The sequence below is a fragment of the Camelina sativa genome, chromosome 13 (genome assembly GCF_000633955.1).
Source record: "Camelina sativa cultivar DH55 chromosome 13, Cs, whole genome shotgun sequence".
In the NCBI taxonomy this organism is placed as follows: domain Eukaryota; kingdom Viridiplantae; phylum Streptophyta; class Magnoliopsida; order Brassicales; family Brassicaceae; genus Camelina; species Camelina sativa.
This window is the reverse complement of record NC_025697.1, coordinates 4,200,239-4,223,238: the sequence shown is the minus strand read 5'-3', so window position 1 is coordinate 4,223,238 and position 23,000 is coordinate 4,200,239. Positions and strand designations below refer to the sequence as shown.

The following is a 23,000-nucleotide window of genomic DNA, read 5'->3' as shown; positions in this document are numbered from 1 at the left end:
ATCCATTTAATAATTTTCTCTCTAGGTGAAACTAAGTATAGAAAATTAATTATAAAACCACCATAATATGTAAATATATCCATATAGTAGAAAATATAGAATGATTGGAAACATTGGAGTAAGCCATGATTATTAATATATCGAGTTCAGATTATACGTAATAGAAGGTAGAGGTGTGAACTAATAATATGAACAAACCTTAAAGATCTTTTGAGTTTTGAAATAGTTAATTAACTCTTAAAGAGTCTTTTACCAACACACAGACTCTCCTAATCATCATCCTTATCTTGGATACCCAGCAATTTCTCTTTTAAATAATGCAATATTTTTTATGATTCATCTAATGTAATGTTGTTTATATATTTTTTGGGGAGGTCCAATAACTAGTGGTAAGTGTATCAGTTGCTTTTGACCTTTGACCGAGGAGGCACGTGCGCAGCATCTTTTGATTCACAACGTTTCTGGTCGAAGATTTCGGTGTTGCACGTGCGACCCTGTCCTCCTTTCTATTATCTTAATCTCTCATCTTTTGTCTTAATCTCCTTAACTAAACCTTCTCTCTTTAATTCTTTTTGTTCCCCCCAAAACATATTACTCCTTATAATATTTGCACTTTAACCTTTGTCTCTTTTTTTTTGAAAAAAAAATCTTTCGAATGTTTTGGTTGTATTAGGCAAACTAGTAGGGGCAAAGACCCAAATTAGCTGCGAAATTAATATACTGTATCTTTTTTTTATATATATAAAATATGGTGGAGGTTTTGATTATCTGATTCTAGAAAATGACAGAAACTCTTACGATCACGTTTTAAACTGTATTACAGAAATGGTGTAATTGTTTCAAAGAATTTAAAATTTCTTGTAATAGTAAGTTTAGAAAGATGGAAATAGTGTCCTAATTAAAATCAACAATACATACAACATTAATCATATACTATTAGGCTATAGACACTTATAATCGACAAAGCGAAAAGCATAAATATATATTTTTCTGACAGTAACTCCGTGTTTGAAGGGTAATTTTACCCACTTGGGGTAATGATGTTTGCACTTTGCACACTTCTTAAAAATTCTTATTATGTGTACCATAGAATAACGAGTAAATTTTTTTGGGTACAATCACTGATTAAAGTAGTAATACAATAGATTAGCTAGACGTTAAAAAAATATAGTAGTTTAATAGATGGGTTAATAGTGACAAAAACTTGATAATTTTATTGTTTTAATTTCTTTCTTTTACAGCAAAGATCACGAAGAAGATGTGTGTGAATTGTCCCTTAGTCAAACAAAACAGCCGTGAACAGCTTAGCTTACACTAACGCGATTCTGATTCTGCTAGCTGGTGTTAGATACTCTATCCGTTTCAAAATATAATATGTTTTAACTAAAATACATATGATAAGAAATATTTATTTTTAAAAAGTTTAACCAATCAGAAATAAAATTGCATAAAATAAATAATAAAAATATAAAAGTTGTTTAAAAGTTACTTCAAAAATTAAAAATATCTTATATTATGAAACAAGCAAAAACCTTTAAAACATCCTATATTATAAAACAGAGAGAGTAGTTAATATATATAAAAGTCATATATATATGGTTATTACACTTAATAAAAAGTAAGAAAATAAAGTAATTGGTAAGCTTAACCAATATTATTAGTATAATTTACCCTAGAGACGTTTGCATTTCTTTTTGTCATCTCAGACCTAACAAAGAAAAAATAATCAGATTCAAAGTAAGTTTTGTCTTGACGTTTTGATACAATACTTTGATCTGAAGTCACTGTTTGAAAACGTTTTGCCAGTTTATTTTGTAAAACTGAAACAATTATGGTGAAACAAATTCAATTTGTCTCTGTTGGACCTGCCAATACAAAACAATATGAAAAATGCAAAACAGGCCTTCATATGAGATGTTGAAGGATCCAGCAAGAAGATTAAAATCTCAGAGGCAAGCCCACGTTTTTGCTTTCACGTTAGACAAGACACCATTCTCTTATGAGTGAAATGAGGAAAGGAGCAAATTAAACATGCTTCTTCCAAGACTGAGTCAAAATGAAAAGATTTAAAATTCATTAACAAATACATTTGTAACAGTGGTAAGTTACATGGAAAGATGTCTAAGAACCAGAAGTAGGCTTCTTCTTATACAATGAAGGTTGAATACAAGAGAAAATGGATAGTCTTTGCTTCTTTGGTTTCACATCAAATATAAATGACCTCAAAGGAATGCGAGTTTTGCCATCTTGCGAAGACTCTGCATTTGATTCAGACAGTGAAAGCTCCTCACTTAGTTTCTCCAGGGTCGTATCAGCATCCTTTTTAAGTTTTGTAACTTGATCTAAACCTGTTTGCAACTCTTCTGCTATCCTATCGTTTTCCTTTGTCATGTTCGAAACCTCGCCTTCAAATTTCGCTCCTTGGTAGATTGTAAGTTTCTTATCAGAGTCTTCAGAATCTGTTTTGAGAGCTTCTGTTATTTCATTTTGTATGTCACTCAAAGTTGAAGCTCTCATGTTAATTTCTTCTTTTAGAAGCAAACTCTTCTCTAACCAAACAGTCATTTCAGTGCGGATCTCGCTGAGGTGTTTGTATATGGGACGAACATTTGATTTGAGAGTGTTTCTTCCTCCATCTTGATTCTTTTGTTTTATGATCTTCAATATCTCAACGTGTAAGTCCTTGATCCCTGTATCAAACTGTTGTATCTGGCCAAAGGAGTTGCTAAACCTCACCAACAAGTTTAGATTCTCGCTTAGTAATGCATCAACGCGTGCTCCAAATTGCTCTTCATTTGGTGATAGCCTCTGCTTTTGACCAGTTATTGCATTTGTGGCATAATCTTCTCTGTAAATTAGCATGAACAATTTGTCCCCTTGTTGATCCTTGGCTCTGACTTGTTCATCCTTCACTGTGTTTACGCTCTTCAGTTTAGTTTCAGCAGCATCTAACATCTTCTTTACTTCCTTATATTTCCGAAGTACTTTTGTGTATTCGGTTAACAAATGTTTCTCTCTGCCTTCTATCCCATGTGCTAGCAACTGCTGCAAAACTGCCTCATCAGACCCTTGTGTTGTTATAATATCTGGCTTTGGTGATGTTGTGACAGAGACATGTTTCTCTAAATCATCTAATGACGCTTCCTTTCCTGTAGCTTCAATTGTCTCTTCTTGGTTAACTTCTTCATCAGTGAGATCTTTTTCAGTATCGACCACTTCAGATCCTGAATTAATGTTTGACACATTTTCAGACACAACTGAATCATCAATGTTTTCTTCTGGCAACTTTGTATCAGTCAAATATTCTGCATCTTCTTGTATTGGCACATTAGTAGTAGTAACATTGTCTTCTTCCCCTTCTTGCTTCAAGCTTTTTACTCTCTTGGATAAGAAAATTAGTTTTAAATGTGCTTGTGTAAGGTGTATTTCAATCTTCTTATTCTTTTCCTCAACTTCTTGGTCTATATCCTTAATACCCTTCAGTTTTTCCTCCATCTCTTTCAACTTCTTACTCATATTGTCATCAGTTTGAGATGAATTGTTTTCTTTTTGTAGAGCTCTGATTTGTGCTTTGAGATCATCAATCTCTTCTCTTAGTCTGTGTATTAAAGCTGCTTGAGATGAGAACAAGCTCTCCAAATTGATCACATCATTCACAAGCTCATCAATCTTATCAGCCACGTCTGTTATGGTAAGACACGACTTAGCCTCAAAGTCATCAAATTGTTCATTTACATTTTCTTCTAATGATTCCAACTTCTCCTTATCACTGTCTATTTCTTGGTTTGTTTTTCCATCACCAGGCAATGCATCAGAAAGATTACTAACTTCCTCTGTTGACTCTTTGATCTGTTCTCTTGTAATCTCAGATTCTTTCACATTCTTTTCCTGTTGATCTTTCATCTCTTCTAGTTTCTCTTGGCATGATTTGAGAGCTGCGGTGGACATTAATATCTGAGCTTCTTTATCTTCTATGACAACAGCACCTTCGTCAAACTCGTCTTGCAAAGTACACACCTTCCCTTGTTTCTCTGTGATACATTTCTCAATCTCCCAATACTTTGCAAGTGCATTCTCATAAGAGCTCTTCACAAACTCTTTCTCAGTCTGCAAAACAAGAATCTCTTTCTGCAACTTATCAATCTCTTCCACCGCCTCGGCTTTACTCATCCCGGACTTGTTAACAACGGACGACGACGCGTTTTGTTCTTTAATAGCGTTCCTTGACATGAACAACTTTTTCGCAGCCTCAGGATCTTTAATGGGAAAATTAGGAACCTTCGGAACATTTTGATTTGATGCATGCGTTTTATGTTTTCTAGGTGTGGTAGGAGCATCGTCGTCGTCGTCTTCGTTCATGGCAAACTCAGGGACTTGGTCAGGAAAAACAGATGCAATTGTGGTGTTAGCGTTTTGAAGCTCCTTGGAGATATGATCATAGCGTTCAGCTAAAGCACGGTAAGCCTTGAAAGATTCTTCCACAAAACTTATCAATTCAGGTCTACTCTTGTAATACATTTCTGCACGCTTAGCAAAAGAATCACCTTCATCTTCCAAAAGCTTAAGTGCGTATTGCACCTTTCCCTCGATATCTATGTAAACATGTTATCAAAAATTCTGAAATCGTGCAAGAAATGAATAATGATAAGAGAGAATTAATGTAATATTGTAACCTTGGAGGTTTTCTTCGAGCCATTTGGATTGTTTAGTTCGAACGTGGCTTGCCCACCACCATGAGTACGCATTGCTCGCAGCTCTTCGTAGCATCCTTATTCTTTTTTCTCTTTTTTTTTTTTTTTAATATATTTATTCAATACATTGAACAAAATCTCATTGTTGTCTTAATAATTTCTTTTATGGAGTTTTCGTTCGATCAGGACAACCAAAGGAGATGTGTTTTTGTCGTTGTTGTTGTAAAATTTGGTTTTGATAGAGAATGGCGGAGAGGAAGATTCGGTGAAACATAGTAATAATGATAAGTTGCTATTTAAAACACATGCAACGTTGGATCTATATAGTCCAAAGGCACAACGTTTGTTGTTGATCATTCATCTACGAAACAGTACAAAACAAATGAGCCACCAAAACTAGTTTTATATTTTATTTTATTTTGATAAAAACCACCCAAAAAACTAAAAAACTATCTAACCACAAATATTTTTGCAAATTGTTTTTGCCTTTTTGTTGTTGTTTGTTTTCTTCTAATTTTAAGGTTATTTGATTGAGAGAGATCACAAGTCCTGAGATAACAACAGAATGCAAAAGCAAAGAATAATATTAATCAAATGTACATTTTAATTTGGTTTTTCCTTCCTAAATTTGTTCCCATTCATAATTGTTACAGTTATGAACAATTCAAATGAATCTACACATGTTACATGTATATGCATCCCTAACATAATCAACATGAACTATATGATATGGGTCGTAAAGTTAAAATTAAATAGGAAGGTGTTATTCTCTCAACTCAAGTATATAATATGAGAGGATGATTTAATATATGCTGAAGCATCATTTATATACGAATCTATTCGCCAGACGAATCTGACGTGTCAAACCACGTGGCAATTTGTTGACCACTTTCCACTTTACCCGGAACGTTGCTCATCACGAAACGGCCCCGTATTCTTTTTTTTTTTTTTTTTGTCTGCGAATCGCGAATCCCCCTTTGTCCCGTCTTCTTCGAAGAAGAAGCTCCTTGAAACCCTAAATTTTTGATTGCTTCCTTCGATTTTCTTTGATTCTAGGGTAAGTTTTCCTTGCGTTTCTCGCTATGTTCTTGTTTCTTTACCTAATAATTTTGATTGTAAAACTCCGATTTTGGATTTTATGCCTTTAGTCTGTGATTTTGAGGAATCTAGGTCTGTAATTTCTGATTTTGGATGTTTCCTCGAGATGAGAGTGGCTGCTTTAATTTGAGTTAGTTGTTCATGTTGGGATTATAGGTTTCTGGTAATGAATAAAATATGACAGGCTGATGGAGTTGGATTGTCTTGTGTTATCATAGGCTCTAGTTTGTTCTCAGTTCATTTGCAGTTTTTTTAATATTGTTAAGGGTCTTTCTATCTGCCATAGCTGTACTTACTGGAACTGTGATTTTCTACATATGTGTTTAAATTTGGTGTCCTTCATTTCTATAGTGCAGGGTTCGTGTGGGCATTCATTGATTTCTTTCTGTTATGCTGCAAGGCTTATGATCGGTGCTACCTAACGCCGCTGGCTAACACATTCACTTTACTCAGACTATGGCCCTTTATGGTACGTTGCAGTTGTCTCATGGTATGGGACTTTGCAGAAACCAAGGGTGCTATAAGCCAGAATATGTATGTTTCTTCCATTCTTAGCCCTGGAGTCCTTTTCTTTTAATTTTTTTCTTCCTTTCTCTCTTTCTAAATATTTGCTTGTTCTTTAGAGTGCCATATATCAAAGGAGGATGCATATATCAAAGGCTCCTCTCTCATTAGTTGTTCCGGTAAATTGTTCAAGAAAACTTACTTTCTCAGTCAGTCAAATTTTTGGTTTGCTGATATGTAGTAACGTATTACTTTTCTGTATACAGTTGGGCCAACATGGTTTCAACAATATTCTACTCTCGGATTACCTTCGTAGGCCTATTTGTTCGGTGCCATCAAGAACCACCGCTTTTCGGTGTCATTCCTTTTCTGTAGGCAGCAACGCAATTGAACCTGCTGTTAAAGCTGTCTCTGTGGTGCTAGCAAAGTAAGACTTCTTGTTATCATCACATGCAGAATGATTACCTTGGAAGATTGTGAAATTATAATAGTTTCTCTTTAGTTGATCTATAATAGATTGTGAAATTATAATAGATTGTGAAATTATAATAGGTTCCCCTTAGTAAGTTTGAAATTTTTTTGTGAGGAAATCTGAAGGGGTGCATATATGTTTCTGTTAATTTCTCTTGTTCCTTTTAATACACTTTGTAAATAGTTTCACTCCATGGTTTGCAGGTCACAGGGGTTGATACAACAATTCCCTTTTGTTTATAAGTTGGTTCCAGCTGTTGCTCTTCTTGTTTTCTCCCTGTGGGGTTTAGTGCCTGTTGTTCGTCAAGGAAGAAACCTACTACTCAATGTAGGTGCAGCCATTCAAGTTTATATGCACTTTTTTTTGTGTTTAATGTTTTCATTTCTGTGTTGGCAAAGCAATGTGGTATCTTTTGTATATGATATTCTGAATCTTTACTTTTGAAACACTGTAGAAGAATGATAACGGTTGGAAGAAAAGTGGTACGTATTATGTTATGACGTCGTATGTTCAACCTCTTCTACTATGGTTAGGAGCTCTATTCATCTGCAGGTATATCTATCAAGTAGTTCTTTGGGACTCTGTGAAGTTAAATTGTTGACATATTTTCGTGTTATCCTTATCTGAAGTGCTTTGTTGAGATAATTGACCGATGGTGACTATTCCTTATATAGGGCATTAGATCCCATTGTCCTTCCTACAGAAGCTAGCAAAATTGTGAAGGATCGACTTTTGAATTTTGTGAGGTCACTATCGACGGTTCTTGCATTTGCTTACTGCATATCCAGGTAAGCGGACTGTCTTCTTTAAATACAATACTATGTCTTCATCTTATGTTTCCGTATTTTAGTGGCTTCTATCACGTGAAATTGTTATGTGGGCATCTCATGACTTCTGATTCTGGTTAGATGTTCCCATGCAGTCTTATCCAACAAACACAAAAGCTCTTCATAGAAACCAGTAATCCGAGCGATACAAGAAATGTATGTAAAGTAACACTCTTAAAAAAATATTTTTATAACCTTTTCTATAGAGTTATTATTCTTAAGATGTTTGGTATCTTGCATGTCTGAGCTTTGTGTTACTGCAAGCAAGATCAGAAATCTCTATCGAAAAATTTAATTGGCTTCTCTATTTGTTTTACTAATTTTCCCCTGTGTACAGATGGGATTTCAATTTGCTGGAAAAGCAGTGTATTCTGCTGTATGGGTTGCTGCGGTATCACTTTTTATGGAGTTGCTGGGTTTCTCTACACAAAAATGGCTCACTGCTGGAGGTCTTGGGACAGTTTTGATTACTCTTGCTGGCCGTGAGGTGAAACCTGACTCTCATTTTGATTACTGGGTTCTTCAGAATATTCACTGTTCGCTTTGGAAGGTTCCTTTCCCTATTCATGCAGAAGATATTTCATAGAAACTGAGTTTTGTTTTTGTTCCAGATTTTGACAAACTTTCTTTCAAGTGTTATGATTCATGCAACCCGGCCATTTGTTTTGAATGAGTGGATTCAAACAAAGATAGAAGGTTATGAAGTTTCTGGTACTGTGGAGGTTAGTATTAGAATCTCTGAGCTTAGATATTATGACTGTTTTTTCCTAGCTAACTTTCGGAAATGCTTGTTGCAATGCATTTACAGCATGTTGGTTGGTGGTCACCAACAATCATAAGAGGTGAAGACCGTGAGGCAATCCACATCCCGAACCATAAGTTCACAGTCAATGTCGTGAGAAATCTTACTCAGAAAACTCATTGGCGTATCAAAACTCACCTAGCAATTAGTCACTTGGATGTCAACAAAATAAATGTGCGTTTTCTAATTCGTATATGGTCGTTAAATCCTTAAACAGTTTGAAGTGCCAATCATGGAGTTCTTTTAGCTGATTCTTGTTCTGAATTTCGCCAAACAGAACATTGTAGCTGACATGAGGAAAGTATTGGCCAAGAATCCTATGGTTGAGCAGCAGAGGTTACATAGAAGGGTATTCTTGGAGAATGTCATTCCAGAAAACCAGGCCCTCTCGGTTAGACTTCAATACCTATCTCTTCTTTTGCACCCATCTTGAAGTAATGATCAGATATTTCATGAAACATTCGACGGCCTTGTTTCTTACATCTGGTTCTCGTTTTTACTTTACAGATACTGATCTCCTGCTTTGTGAAGACGTGTCATCACGAAGAATACTTGGGTGTTAAGGTAAACTTGAAGTCTATTTATCTTATCATCTACCCAAGGTTCACAGGAACCATTGACTTTATTGCCTTTGTTTCCTTGTATTGGTGAAACAGGAAGCTATATTGTTGGACCTTCTAAGAGTCATAAGCCACCATCGAGCACGTCTAGCTACACCAATTCGTACGATCCGTAAGATGTACACAGAAGCTGACGTGGAAAATGCGCCATTTGGGGAATCGATGTACGGACCTGGTGGTGTTGGTTCTCGGCGTCCTTTGATGCTAATCGAACCCTCTTACAAAATCAATGGAGAAGACAAATCAAAATCTCAAAACCGTGCATCAAAACCAACCGCAGAGCAAGAAAATAAGGGTTCGAGTCCAAAGTCAAAAGAAACGTCTCCTCCTGACACAAAGGAGAATGCAAAAGTCGGAGAATCTCCGTTTTCCGATACCAACAAAGTACCTGATGAACCAGTAGCAAAGCCAGGTATCAAAGTGGTCTCTAAACCGGCGACCACCCCAAAGGATACAGAAACAGCAGGAGCTGAGAAAGCAAAGGCCAAGAGAAGTGGGAGCACAATAAAGTCACCAAAGACCGATGAAACAGATGGTTCGACATCGTCAGCTTCTATATCAGCTTTGGAAGAGAATATAGTACTGGGAGTTGCACTAGAGGGCTCAAAGAGAACACTTCCAATCGAAGAAGAGATACATCCTTCTTCCGTGGAAACAGATACTAAAGAACTCACTGGTGCTCGCAGATCTGGTGGAAACGGACCATTGGTGGCAGATAAGGAACAGAAAGATGGCCAATCTCAACCAAGCTCGGATGCTTCGAGCGAGCAGTGAGATGAATTCAATCAAAGTGTTGGCTATTTTTTTTTTAACACTCTTTGATGTAATTTATGATTGAAATTAATGTGAATTTTAATGATTTCCCTCCCAGGCTCCCACAATTGTGGAAGTTGTGGGGTTGATATGGCTATGTAATTAAATATAGGGGTCGTTTCGTGAGAGTTGGGTGAAGTTATGGGGTTTTAAATTAATAAATATCCGAAGAAGACGGTTGAGAAGTAGCTTACCTGTCTCTCTCCCTCCTATTGATGATGTACATTAAAATCATAAATGCTCCTCCTCCTCCGATCACTCCGCCATAAAAGCCCTACTGTACTCTTCTTTTCTTTCCTCCCTCAGCCAAAAATTATCGATTAGTAACTTTCCATGGCGGGCTTTCTATCCGTGGTCAGGCGTGTTTACCTCACTCTCTATAACTGGATCGTCTTTGCTGGATGGCAAGTCCAACTCCTCGACTCCATTCTTATTCACTCTCTTGCTGTTTTTTTTTTTTTTTTTTTTAAATTTTGGTGACATTTTGGGTTTTAGGGCTCAAGTTTTGTACTTTGCGGTAAAAACTTTGACGGAAACGGGATATGAAAATGTCTATGACGCCATTGAGAAGCCTCTCCAGCTTGCTCAGACTGCTGCCGTTCTCGAGGTTCGAATCCCCTGACTACCCAATCAGTGTTTTTTTTTTTTTTTTTAAGAGAATGCGAATGTTTTAGTGTACAATTGCTGCAACTGATTGTTTTGTTCCTCTGCTTGATTTTACTTGATTCAAATCTGGATTTATTGGAATTTTCCGGGTTTGGAGCAGATTCTTCATGGATTAGTTGGTGAGTGATCTGATCCTTTAAACTTGCACTACCCCATCTTGATTAAAAACATTTCAAGACCATTGCTTGATTTTTGTTCTGTTGTGTCTCTAAACTCGAATAGGTTTGGTCAGATCTCCTGTTTCTGCAACTCTGCCACAGATAGGTTCAAGGCTATTTCTCACTTGGGGCATCCTTTACAGTTTCCCAGAGGTTAACTTAGAGAGTTACCAGCATTACGAGTTTATTAATTTCTTCTTCATTGTTGCAGTTTTCATGATTTGATCGTTTGATTTTTGTTACTTTTAAATTTCAGGTCCGATCTCATTTTTTGGTCACGTCACTGGTTATAAGCTGGTCCATCACAGAGGTGATTAATTCTAGTCTTCGTTCTGACTTTGTTAGAACCATTGAATATAACTCTTAGTAATAGATATTTACCAGTTTCATTGTATGTCTGGAATCTGATATGTCTAAAACGTTGCTTGCTTCTCTTCCTGATGCTTTGGAAGTTACCTGTCACATGTTTTGTTGAAGTACAGACCAAGAGATTCGCTGTTATTATGTCTGGCAGACAATATTTTGACTTACATATGACTCTTTGAAATAACATTTAGACCTTAAAGATCCTTTCTTACTTTTTACTCCATTTTGGTTGAAATCTTATCCTAGTAAATTTTTTTTAGGATCACGTGCTTTAGTTCATATGTTTGATTGAAAACTTCACTCAGAGGCGCCTAAAAGTTTCAAATTTGCTTACTATTGCAGATTATTCGCTACTCCTTTTTTGGCTTTAAGGAAGCCCTAGGCTTTGCTCCTTCATGGCACTTGTGGCTCAGGTATTCCATTCATGTGCAATATATAATACACATTGAAAGATAGATGAATCTGAAAGTCTCGTCTCATTTATTTTTCTCTCGTTAATCTTTTCAGATACAGCAGCTTTTTGTTGCTATACCCTACCGGTATCACCAGTGAAGTTGGTCTTATCTACCTTGCCTTACCTCACATCAAGGTAACAGGCGCTCATGTCAATTCTTAGAAAAGAGGAAAAACCTTTTCTTCACAATATACCAATTTGAACCATTGAGGCCTTGTTAGATGTTTCCTTAGTATATGCTAGGTTTCTTCGATCATCACTTAATCCACTTTTTCCCATGGGTAGTGTCGCTTGTGTCTTGTATAAGATTATATAGAACCAAGTATTGAGTTAGTTAGGTTAAATTGGTGAGGGTGGTAGCCAGAATCCTTCCATCCGTCATTGTGAACATGACCTATTACATGTCGTTACACCCATTTGTGTGTTAGAATTTAAAGCTCTTAGAGTAGACATGGAACTGTTAAAGCCATTTCCCTCAGATTTAAGTATACAGGAACTGTTTGTTGACTTGAAATACTTCACTGTAAGATCCTCCATAGATAAGCTTAAAAGTTTGACTTTGATGCCGAGTTACAAGTTTCGGATTCTATTTCACTGGGAACAGGGGAGAGTATGTATATATGGTTGATTCCTGAATGGTTTCTTTTGCTTCTTCTTCTTTTTCTGCAGACATCGGAGATGTACAGCGTTAGGATGCCTAACACACTGAACTTCTCATTCGACTACTTCTATGCAGCAATAGTTGTCCTTGCAATATATGTCCCAGGCACAAACCCATATGACGTTTTTATAAAGAATATATGACATGAACCTCTGTATCAGTTGTGATCCCACAACTAATAATGTAGTTTGGCTGTTGCAGGTAGTCCACACATGTACAGGTACATGCTTGGTCAGCGAAAAAGAGCTCTCTCGAAATCCAAGAGGGAATGAAAAGCGCGCTTTAGAAGAGACCGAAAAGCTCATCAGCTGCTTTCTCTTCTTGTCTTGTTCTTTCATGTACTACTCTAACTCGTCTTTTGTTTTAGCATTCAAGGGTTTGTTTGAGCGTTTTACTTCCTCCGCGATTACTCGAACTTATGCAGGATGCTATTAAGTGACAAGTGTAATGTGGTTTCTAAATTAAAACGAAAAAATTATTGTTCCTAGTTCTCACTCTTGGTACATAGTAGTAGCATTCGTGACACAGAATAAATGAAAAAGTTTAATAAGTTAGCTATTTTTTTCAAAAGATAGAAATTAGAATTATGTGATTAACTGAAATTATAAAATCTACTTTATCCAAAAACATTAACATATAAGAAAAGTCAACGTAGTTGTTTGGTAGTGAGATTTATATATCAACGAAAACGAACACGATAAGGCGTCGTGAAGTAACGCAGATCACAAAATATTTGTGTCTCAAAAGGCATCATCGGCGTTATTCAATTTTTCTCGAATTTAAAAAAAAATTGAATTTTTCTTTTTCTCTCACAGTGGACGACGTCGTATGAAGTTCATCAAAAGGGACCTTCTCCGCCTTTCATTTTTTTTTTTTTTTCTTTTTTTGGAATGTTTTTGTATACTAACCAGACCCGAGGGAAAAATAAAAAAAAAAATCCGAAGTGAGAGAAGCCAAAATCAAAATCTAGAAAAAATAATTTTCAAAAACTTTTGAATTCTTCTTCCGCTTCCAATTTCAAAAAGCAGCTGCTTTTAATTGTTTGGTGAGTTTTTTTTTTTTTTTGTTTGGATGAAATGGGGGATCAAAGGAATAAAACCAACAATAATAGGTGGAACTGGGAGGTGAGTGGGTTCGAACCCAGGAAGTCTTCTTCTTCTAATGCTTCGTTATTGGATGCCGGCGGTCACCGTTCGACTGGTCCGCTGCTTCGGAGGAACTCGATTTCCACCCCTTCCCTTCCGCCTAAGCAAGCGCTTGCCTCTAAGGTTAACGGATTAAAGGATAAAGTTAAGGTGATTTACATTTGTCACTTCCTTTTTTTCACTCCATAGTATACTTGGATTGGGTTTTGAGTTTAATTAGCTTCTTTTTATTTCTCGTAAGTGTAAGTTGAGTCTCTAGATGTTATATCATCATATATTTGTGGGATTTGATGGAAGATTTAGTGTTGTTAAGAAAAGTATGTGACTTGGTTGAACAGCTTGCGAAAGAAGATTACTTGGAGTTGAGACAAGAAGCTACTGATCTGCAGGAGTATTCTAATGCAAAGCTTGACAGGGTTACCCGTTATTTAGGTGTTCTCGCTGAGAAAAGTCGTAAATTGGGTAAGTTTTGTGTTTCACCCTTTGTTTTACACCACGAGGTTTGTTTCAAGTCTATGTGTTGTATTTATTTATCTACATGAACCACCACAGATCAATTTGCCCTTGAGACTGAGGCTAGGATATCTCCACTTATCAATGAGAAGAAAAGACTGTTCAATGACTTGTTAACAGCCAAAGGTACCAAGCTTCCTTATCCAATGTCATCAGTCTTTCTAAATTTATAATCTATCTTTTGGTATAGATAGGTTCACAGATGTTCTTGATAGTTCTCTGCCGCCTGTTGATTAATGTGGAGTTATTTTTCGTAATTCAGGGAATATAAAGGTATTTTGCCGTGCAAGGCCATTGCTTGAGGATGAAGGTCCTTCTATTATAGAGTTCCCTGGGGATTGCACCATATGTGTAAACACTAATGATGATACTCTGTCCAACCCCAAGAAGGACTTTGAGTTTGACCGAGTTTATGGACCTCATGTTGGACAAGGTGAGTACCATAGTTCGTTGTAAATGTAGTCTCTCCTTTTGTCTTGAGCTGTTTCTGGTTTCAATCTACAAAAGCTGCAACAATGCGATCTCTGTACTTATACTGTAATTTTTCCTTAGCTGCCCTGTTCAGCGATGTCCAACCTTTTGTTCAATCTGCGCTGGATGGATCTAACGTCTCCATGTTTGCCTACGGACAAACTTGTGCAGGGAAAACATACACCCTGGTTACCATTCTTTTCCCTTTCCTCTAAAAGTTTACAAATATGTCACATATTGTTGAGCACCAGTATCAATGAAATTCTGTTACTGTCTATTTTCACAGTGATTTGTTGTCTCCCTTTGGCTCTTCGTTGAATCAATTTTATTGACTGTTGTTTCGCAGGAAGGTTCAAATCACGACCGTGGTCTATATGCACGTTGTTTTGAGGAACTTTTCGACCTAGCCAATTCTGATTCAACTTCCACATCTCGATTCAGTTTCTCTCTTTCAGTGTTTGAGATTTATAATGAACAGGTGCTCCAGTTGTGTCCGGAGTATTAATACTTTTGGCCTATATTATATTGCAAGATGGTTCTGTAACGAAATCTGAAACTTCTAATTCAGCAACTTTAATTTTCAGATCAGAGATCTACTTTTGGACAGTGAGAGCAACTTGCCGAAGATAACCATGGGTTTAGACGAATCTGTTATAGAGCTCAGACAGGAAAAAGTTGATAATCCTCTGGAGTTCTTAAGAGTCTTGAAATCTGCATTTCAGAACCGGGGCAATGATAAATCAAAATTTAACGTGACCCATCTGTATGTTTTATTTTGTTCATGGAAATGTTCCTCTTTTTGTTATATTGAGATAATTCTCTGCTTAGGTTCTCTATTCACATGTCTTTAATGGATGGCTTCTCTCTTGGCAGGATTGTCACAATACACATATACTATAGTAACACGATTACTGGAGAAAACATATATAGTAAGCTTTCTCTAGTTGACATGGCTGGAAGTGAAGGTTTAACCGTGGAAGATGACAGTGGAGACCATGTCACTGATCTGTTGCATGTCATGAATTCGATTTCAACGTATGTCAGATTATTATTTCTCTCTTTTATTCACTCCTCTTTACCAGTAAGCTATATTCACTTCTGCATCTTTATCATGTAAAGGTCTGACAAAGTTTTCCATGTGTAGGCTTCAACGCAATAATTTATTCTGTTAACTTACTGCGTATATCTCTGGTTCTATAGGTTGGGAGATGTTTTATCCTCATTGACGTCAGAAAAGGATTCAATTTCCTATGAGAATTCAATGCTTACAAGAATACTTGCAGATTCGCTAGGTAAAATTTTCTTCTTTTCAATATATGCATCTTATCCTCTTATTTCACCCTCAATTTTTTTTATTTTTTAAGGGTTTTGCCACAATTTTTTGTAACTGAGATGCAATATCCTGATGTGTAGGGGGAAGCTCCAAAACGTTGATGATTGTTAACATCTGTCCGAGTGCACAAAACTTGTCTGAAACAATAGCATCTCTCAGTTATGCTGCTAGAGCTAGGAATATTATACCAAGTCTTGGAAATCGAGATACAATCAAGAAATGGAGAGATGTGGTAAGTGAATGTGAAAAAGATAAACAATTAAGAAACGAGAATACAGATGTCAGATGGTGTAGTTCAGGATTTGGCTTGATTGATCTGTTCGATTTATCTCTCCCTTTTCTAGATCATCCCAATTTCTAGAGAACAGAACACAGTATAAAATCAGACTGAGCTAGTTTGTCCTGTTTCAAGAGATGCTTTTTGCTACAACATAGATAACCTTTTGTCCTGCAGGCAAGTGATGCTCGGAAGGAGCTGTTGGAGAAAGAGAGAGAAAATCAGAATCTGAAACAAGAGGTTGTGGGCTTAAAACAAGCACTTAAAGATGCAAATGACCAGTGTGTATTGCTCTACAGTGAAGTGCAGAGGGCGTGGAAAGTTTCATTTACATTGCAATCAGATTTGAAGGTTATCAGCTTCACCTGGGTTCTTCTTGTTTGACTTTTCTACAATTCTTTATAACCTTTTTGTTTGTTGCTCATTATCCGTCTTGTACTTGATGCAGTCAGAGAATACTATGCTTGTAGACAAACATAGACTAGAGAAGGAGCAGAATTCTCAGTTAAGAAATCAAATAGCTCAATTTTTACAGTTGGATCAGGAACAGAAGCTGCAAATGCAACAACAAGATTCCACCATTCAAAATCTCCAGGTTGGTGCTCCACGAATAGGAAGTAGCTACTCTCTGAAGTTTAAGATCTATGCAAGGCAATTGATTTTTGGATTTGTTGACTTCTCTGCACATGGTAATCATATCATTCTCCTTTATCTTATTTGATTTTGATTCAGGCCAAAATTATAGACTTGGAATCACAAGTAGGTGAAGCCGTCAAATCCAACGCAACAAGAACAGGAGATGCCTTACAATCTTCTTCAATACCAAAAGCAGCTGACACCACAACTGATTCTTCTGTTACCAAGAAACTTGAGGACGAACTGAAAAAACGTGATGCACTAATTGAGGTTCTGCTTTGTCTTACTCTTGAACATATTCTGATTGGTGGAGTTTTTTTTCCCTCTGGTTGAAGCGTTGATATGTGCACTAGTTCATTTATCTGATGAGAACAATGTTTTTTGCAGAGATTGCATGAAGAAAACGAAAAGTTGTTTGACAGATTAACAGAAAGATCAATGGCTGCTTCGACCCAGGTAGTTCGTTTCTCTTGTGCAGTTATGCTGAATGAAGCATGCTTCAATATCATATCTCCCTCACTGCTCTCTTATAGATTTGGAAGAAAAATTAATTTACATCTGTTCTTTATTAATTGCTACTGTATGTTCAACACTATACACGTAGAGAATTCCTTGCTCCTTGCACTCCATTTATAAAACTTTCTTATTCATTTTTTGTTGTAGGGATTGAGTCCCTCATCAAAAGCCTCACCAAACAATCAGCCTGCCAATGTTCACAGGTGACTTCGTGATCCGTTTGAACACTTGAGTTCTTATTCTGTATTTTTCAATTTATTGACTAAATGTAATTTTCTCTCTCCGAGAGAAATAGTAGGGGAGAAGCATTTTCGGAAGAAGCTGTTGCTTTACCATCTAGATCAAATAAGAATGACGGAGCAATTACTGTAGTAAAATCTGGCTCTGATATAGTAAAGACCACACCAGCTGGAGAATACTTGACGGCTGCATTGAACGACTTTGACCCTGAAGAATATGAAGGTCTTGCTGCCATTGCTGACGGTGCAAACAAGCTACTAATGCTGGTACTTGGTTAATATCTAAATGTTTTATTATCTTTTTAGACGGTTCAGTTGTATACTTATGTAAATTGACACCATTATACCTTGTATTATTATTTGGAGAGTGAAGGTTATCATCAACTTATTTTGGAAAGCATTTTTCTTATTGTTGACTTGCAGGTTTTGGCAGCTGTTATCAAGGCTGGTGCTTCCAGAGAGCATGAAATCCTTGCTGAGATCAGAGATTCTGTCTTTTCATTTATTAGTAAAATGGAACCAAGAAGAGTAATGGATACCATGCTTGTTTCCCGAGTTAGGATATTATACATAAGGTCCTTACTGGCGCGATCACCTGAGCTTCAGTCTATCAGGGTGAGCATAGGCAGACGAGTCGTAGCTTTGGCCTTGGCCTGTATGATATTTTATCTCTCCTTGAAAAATTAAACCTATCCTCTTCATTTAGGTATCTCCTGTCGAGTGCTTTCTTGAGAAGCCTAATACTGGTAGAAGTAAAAGCAATAGCAGGGGTAGCAGCCCAGGTAGATCCCCAGTTCGATATCTTGATACGCAGATCCATGGCTTTAAAGTAAATATAAAACCAGAAAGGAAAAACAAGTTGGCATCTGTAGTATCAAGAATGCGTGGACTTGAACAGGTAAAATTTACCTTGGAAGTGCTGTTAATTCTCAAAGATGCTCGAGTCTACCTAAGAGACACTTATGCTCTTGATTGTAATCATCTAGGATACTGGGAGGCAGCAAGTTACTGGAGTGAAGCTGCGGGAAATGCAAGATGAAGCCAAAAGCTTTGCTATTGGGAACAAAGCCTTGGCTGCATTATTTGTTCACACTCCGGCTGGTGAACTGCAGCGACAGATTCGGTTATGGCTTGCAGAACATTTTGAGTTTCTTTCCGTGACCGCAGATGATGTCTCGGGAGGAACTGGTGGCCAACTAGAGCTTCTTTCCACGGCAATTATGGATGGCTGGATGGCTGGACTAGGGGCTGCGGTGCCACCTCACACTGATGCTCTCGGGCAGCTTCTGTCTGAGTATGCAAAACGTGTCTATACTTCTCAAATGCAGCACATGAAGGTATGCAATGTCATTGGTCAAAAAAGATAATTTGAGTGGAATAGGCAGATAGACATTCCCAATGGTTTGAAATAAAAGATGTCTTTAAGTATCTGATGCTGTGGTCTAGGTTTATTTTGAGGTCAAAGGTTTTAGTCTGANCGAGTCTACCTAAGAGACACTTATGCTCTTGATTGTAATCATCTAGGATACTGGGAGGCAGCAAGTTACTGGAGTTAAGCTGCGGGAAATGCAAGATGAAGCCAAAAGCTTTGCTATTGGGAACAAAGCCTTGGCTGCATTATTTGTTCACACTCCGGCTGGTGAACTGCAGCGACAGATTCGGTTATGGCTTGCAGAACATTTTGAGTTTCTTTCCGTGACCGCAGATGATGTCTCGGGAGGAACTGGTGGCCAACTAGAGCTTCTTTCCACGGCAATTATGGATGGGTGGATGGCTGGACTAGGGGCTGCGGTGCCACCTCACACAGATGCTCTCGGGCAGCTTCTGTCTGAGTATGCAAAACGTGTCTATACTTCTCAAATGCAGCACATGAAGGTATGCAATGTCATTGGTCAAAAAAGATAATTTGAGTGGAATAGGCAGATAGACATTCCCAATGGTTTGAAATAAAAGATGTCTTTAAGTATCTGATGCTGTGGTCTAGGTTTATTTTGAGGTCAAAGGTTTTAGTCTGAATAATTAGTTTGGAATGAGGATTAATATGGAACCGCGTTATAGGATATTGCTGGCACCTTGGCGGCAGAAGAGGCAGAAGATGCTGGTCAAGTGTCTAAGCTTCGATCAGCTCTTGAGTCTGTTGACCACAAAAGAAGAAAGGTACACCACCGTGCCTGAAAATAAATGACATAGTTCTGGGTTGCTTTAATTTTTAATTTAAAACGTTTTTGTGCTCTGACTTTTGTTATGCTTTCTTTACCAGATTTTACAACAAATGAGAAGTGATGCAGCTTTGCTTAACCTGGAAGAAGGCAGTTCTCCTGTTCCAAACCCTTCAACGGCAGCTGAAGACTCAAGATTAGCATCTCTAATTTCTTTGGATGGCATTTTGAAGCAAGTCAAGGTATTTATACCTCCATTTGAGACCATGTTGCTTCATAATTGATCTTGGTTTTTGGTTAATTTTTGGTCAGTAACTTAATTTGCATCCTGCAGGAAATTACAAGACAAGCCTCTGTCCATGTTTTGAGTAAAAGCAAGAAGAAAGCATTACTTGAGGCCCTTGATGAACTCACTGAGCGAATGCCTTCTCTTCTTGATATCGATCATCCATGTGCACAAAGAGAAATTGCTACAGCACACCAGTTGGTCGAGGTACCTTTTCTTTCCATGTATAATTAGTTTCTCCATGAACCTACCATAGACACAAAGAACTCTACCTGATATAATGATGATATCCGGATTAAATATCGAACAAACTAACTTGTTTCTCTTGACTGCAGACGATTCCTGAACAAGAGGACAATAATCTTCTGGAACGATCACACGACCGGAGATCCTCATTAGAATCAATATCCTCAGGTGAAACTGATGTATCCCAGTGGAATGTTTTGCAATTCAACACAGGTTCATCAGCCCCATTCATCATAAAATGTGGGGGCAACACCAACTCAGAGCTCGTGATCAAGGCTGATGCACGAGTTCAAGAGCCCAAAGGAGGGGAAATTGTCAGAGTTGTCCCACGACCTTCTGTTCTAGTAAACATGAGCTTAGAGGAAATGAAACAAATGTTTGCGCAATTACCCGAAGCTCTAAGTTTGCTGGCTTTAGCTAAAACAGCCGATGGCACAAGAGCTCGCTACTCTAGACTCTACAAAACTCTGGCCATCAAGGTTCCCTCTCTTAGGGACCTTGTTAGTGAACTGGATTAAGATACTTAAGTCGNATGTTTTGAGTAAAAGCAAGAAGAAAGCATTACTTGAGGCCCTTGATGAACTCACTGAGCGAATGCCTTCTCTTCTTGATATCGATCATCCATGTGCACAAAGAGAAATTGCTACAGCACACCAGTTGGTCGAGGTACCTTTTCTTTCCATGTATAATTAGTTTCTCCATGAACCTACCATAGACACAAAGAACTCTACCTGATATAATGATGATATCCGGATTAAATATCGAACAAACTAACTTGTTTCTCTTGACTGCAGACGATTCCTGAACAAGAGGACAATAATCTTCTGGAACGATCACACGACCGGAGATCCTCATTAGAATCAATATCCTCAGGTGAAACTGATGTATCCCAGTGGAATGTTTTGCAATTCAACACAGGTTCATCAGCCCCATTCATCATAAAATGTGGGGGCAACACCAACTCAGAGCTCGTGATCAAGGCTGATGCACGAGTTCAAGAGCCCAAAGGAGGGGAAATTGTCAGAGTTGTCCCACGACCTTCTGTTCTAGTAAACATGAGCTTAGAGGAAATGAAACAAATGTTTGCGCAATTACCCGAAGCTCTAAGTTTGCTGGCTTTAGCTAAAACAGCCGATGGCACAAGAGCTCGCTACTCTAGACTCTACAAAACTCTGGCCATCAAGGTTCCCTCTCTTAGGGACCTTGTTAGTGAACTGGATTAAGATACTTAAGTCGTGAAATGGCATAGAGATCTTGCAGTGATATTATCCAGCAACGGAGATTCCTTGTGTATTTATTCTTTCTTGTGAGGTTTTTGGCTGGGCAAATTCGGCGCATTTATGCTAACCTTTAAGCTCCAGATTCATTTGTGTAATATGTAACTTCATTTTGTATCTTACTCATTCACACAGCAATAAGAGTTATATTCATAGCAAGTGAGTTTTCTGAATTACACTCGTAAGTGTTAAATGAAGGCAAACTGTAGATCAAGAATCAATAATATGGTTTGTACATGGAATCTACCATTTAAAGGCTGATAATACATAAGCTGGGACTGCGTTGTGTTTAGCCGTAAGGGTCTTAACTGAGTCCAGATTTGCAACCTCATCAAACGAAGTGAGACCAAGCTCATTACCATGAATCCCTCCAGTGATGAATATTGATTCAATTCCTGAATTATTTGCTCCCTTTATATCATGATGTAGCGAATCTCCTACTGCGATAGCCTCGGATGGATTGACAACTCCTGCGATTGCCATAGCAGACTCATAGATCATCTGCAAAATACAAACAGTCAACAAACCATTATACAGACACAAAGTAACAAGATAGTCAAACATTCAAACCTTATGAGGTTTGCCCATCCACTTCACTTCTCCCCCAAGTTCTTCATACTTGGAAGCTAGTGTACCTGTATAAATCATGAATGAGAGATTATTTATATGCTTCTTTATATACCATCATAATTAGAAGACAAAATTGGATAGCTTCAGAGATGTAAGTAAATGTACCTGGCATGATATGAAAAACATTTGCTTCAACAGTCACGTAATCTGGATTGGCAACGATCATGGGGAGTCCTCGAGCTGCAGATTTCTCCAAAATCTTCTCAAGTTCGTCGAGAGGCATTGGAGATACACTGCCTGAAGTCCTAAGGCTTCAGTGCCGTGAGCTAAAACAAAGTCAGCTTCGTCGACATTCTCCACAACATTTAAACCTAGACCCTGAAACAAAAACTACATCAAATACCTTCATTGATAAATCAGTAAGCAACCAAATAACAAAGATGAAAAGTAAACCTCTAAAGAGATTGCTCCTCGGTCATTCCAAGTCATGTGAATGCAACTCCTTCCTAGTGCAGCAAACCAAGGATCATCTCTCCTGCAACATACATTAATCAGTAAGTTCAACTAAGTATTAAATAGCATCTATACTGCGAATAAGGAGTTGTTGGTAAATAACCTCTGCAAAGACTGATGGGTTAGTTCACCACTTGTTATAGCTCCGGTGAAGAAAGAAGGATCAAAGCCAAGGCCTTTCAACTTCTCCATTGTAGTTGAAGCACGTCTAGAGGAATTACTAATGATCACAATTTTGGCACCTGCTGTTGCAAGATTTTTTACTGCAACTCCAATAAAACAAAAGTTACATCAGTCATTACGCGAACTTATTTGGACTATATCAAATATAGTCAACACTGAATCCAATGTCCTACCTAAACAATGAACAGTGAAAGAATTGGTTTTTATACACACTAGAAAAATGTAAAACCCCAATAGAAGAAACGAGAACGTACATGTCGATATCGCACCAGGGTACGGCTTTTTGCCATCATGAAGGACTCCATACTGATCTAAGAGCCATGCCTGTGAGTTGTGACACACTTCACCAAGTTTAGCAATTCACTAGATGTTTAATGATTCACATATTTTTAATCCAAATTTTCAGAAAGTTGTATGCTTTAGCAAATTAAAAGGCGCATATTATATACAATTACAAACACCCATTAGGTCACAAAATCAATTGAATCGAAAAAAAAAAAAAAA

General features: G+C 37.5%; 4 protein-coding genes and 1 pseudogene across 8 annotated transcripts; 3 read left to right on the top strand and 2 right to left on the bottom strand.

Annotated features, from left to right (window-relative positions):
* Window positions 2,122-4,868, bottom strand: LOC104735062 (protein NETWORKED 2C-like). The gene is made up of 2 exons (XM_010454777.1): window positions 4,674-4,868; window positions 2,122-4,592 (listed from the first exon to the last, which is right to left on the bottom strand). Exons 1-2 carry the CDS (start codon window positions 4,765-4,767, stop codon window positions 2,122-2,124), a joined length of 2,565 nt encoding a protein of 854 aa, XP_010453079.1. The 5' UTR covers window positions 4,768-4,868.
* On the top strand, window positions 5,642-9,965 carry LOC104735061 (mechanosensitive ion channel protein 2, chloroplastic). Of its 2 annotated transcripts, none has more exons than XM_010454774.2 (14): window positions 5,642-5,748; window positions 6,146-6,323; window positions 6,413-6,472; window positions 6,560-6,720; window positions 6,969-7,092; window positions 7,220-7,317; window positions 7,440-7,553; window positions 7,688-7,748; window positions 7,930-8,079; window positions 8,204-8,314; window positions 8,401-8,568; window positions 8,672-8,785; window positions 8,902-8,958; window positions 9,051-9,965. In XM_010454774.2, the coding sequence occupies exons 2-14, from the start codon at window positions 6,246-6,248 to the stop codon at window positions 9,786-9,788; spliced, it is 2,034 nt and encodes a 677-aa protein (XP_010453076.1). In that variant the 5' UTR covers window positions 5,642-5,748; window positions 6,146-6,245; the 3' UTR covers window positions 9,789-9,965. The 2 variants fall into 2 exon arrangements, with proteins under 2 accessions (XP_010453076.1, XP_010453075.1); XM_010454773.2 differs by having other exon boundaries at window positions 6,141-6,323.
* Window positions 10,039-12,619, top strand: LOC104735060 (very-long-chain (3R)-3-hydroxyacyl-CoA dehydratase PASTICCINO 2). Its single transcript, XM_010454772.2, has 9 exons — window positions 10,039-10,231; window positions 10,323-10,434; window positions 10,594-10,612; window positions 10,716-10,804; window positions 10,908-10,961; window positions 11,360-11,430; window positions 11,525-11,606; window positions 12,141-12,237; window positions 12,334-12,619. The coding sequence occupies exons 1-9, from the start codon at window positions 10,161-10,163 to the stop codon at window positions 12,402-12,404; spliced, it is 666 nt and encodes a 221-aa protein (XP_010453074.1). The 5' UTR covers window positions 10,039-10,160; the 3' UTR covers window positions 12,405-12,619.
* Window positions 12,880-21,389, top strand: LOC104735058 (kinesin-like protein KIN-14A). 4 transcript variants are annotated; one of them, XM_019234875.1, is made up of 24 exons: window positions 12,881-13,427; window positions 13,616-13,739; window positions 13,830-13,916; window positions 14,053-14,223; window positions 14,343-14,449; window positions 14,608-14,739; window positions 14,846-15,024; window positions 15,135-15,296; window positions 15,462-15,553; window positions 15,675-15,826; window positions 16,049-16,222; window positions 16,320-16,466; window positions 16,604-16,777; window positions 16,895-16,963; window positions 17,171-17,226; window positions 17,319-17,529; window positions 17,686-17,877; window positions 17,969-18,160; window positions 18,249-18,599; window positions 19,321-19,419; window positions 19,523-19,663; window positions 19,756-19,782; window positions 20,488-20,619; window positions 20,748-21,385. In XM_019234875.1, exons 1-24 carry the CDS (start codon window positions 13,209-13,211, stop codon window positions 21,174-21,176), a joined length of 3,819 nt encoding a protein of 1,272 aa, XP_019090420.1. In that variant the 5' UTR covers window positions 12,881-13,208; the 3' UTR covers window positions 21,177-21,385. The 4 variants fall into 4 exon arrangements, with proteins under 4 accessions (XP_010453073.1, XP_019090420.1, XP_010453072.1 ...); XM_010454770.2 differs by lacking the exon at window positions 20,488-20,619 and adding an exon at window positions 20,043-20,472 and having other exon boundaries at window positions 12,882-13,427; window positions 17,322-17,529; window positions 19,756-19,914; window positions 21,178-21,389; XM_010454769.2 differs by lacking the exon at window positions 20,488-20,619 and adding an exon at window positions 20,043-20,472 and having other exon boundaries at window positions 12,882-13,427; window positions 19,756-19,914; window positions 21,178-21,389.
* On the bottom strand, window positions 21,357-22,856 carry LOC104737919 (annotated as a pseudogene).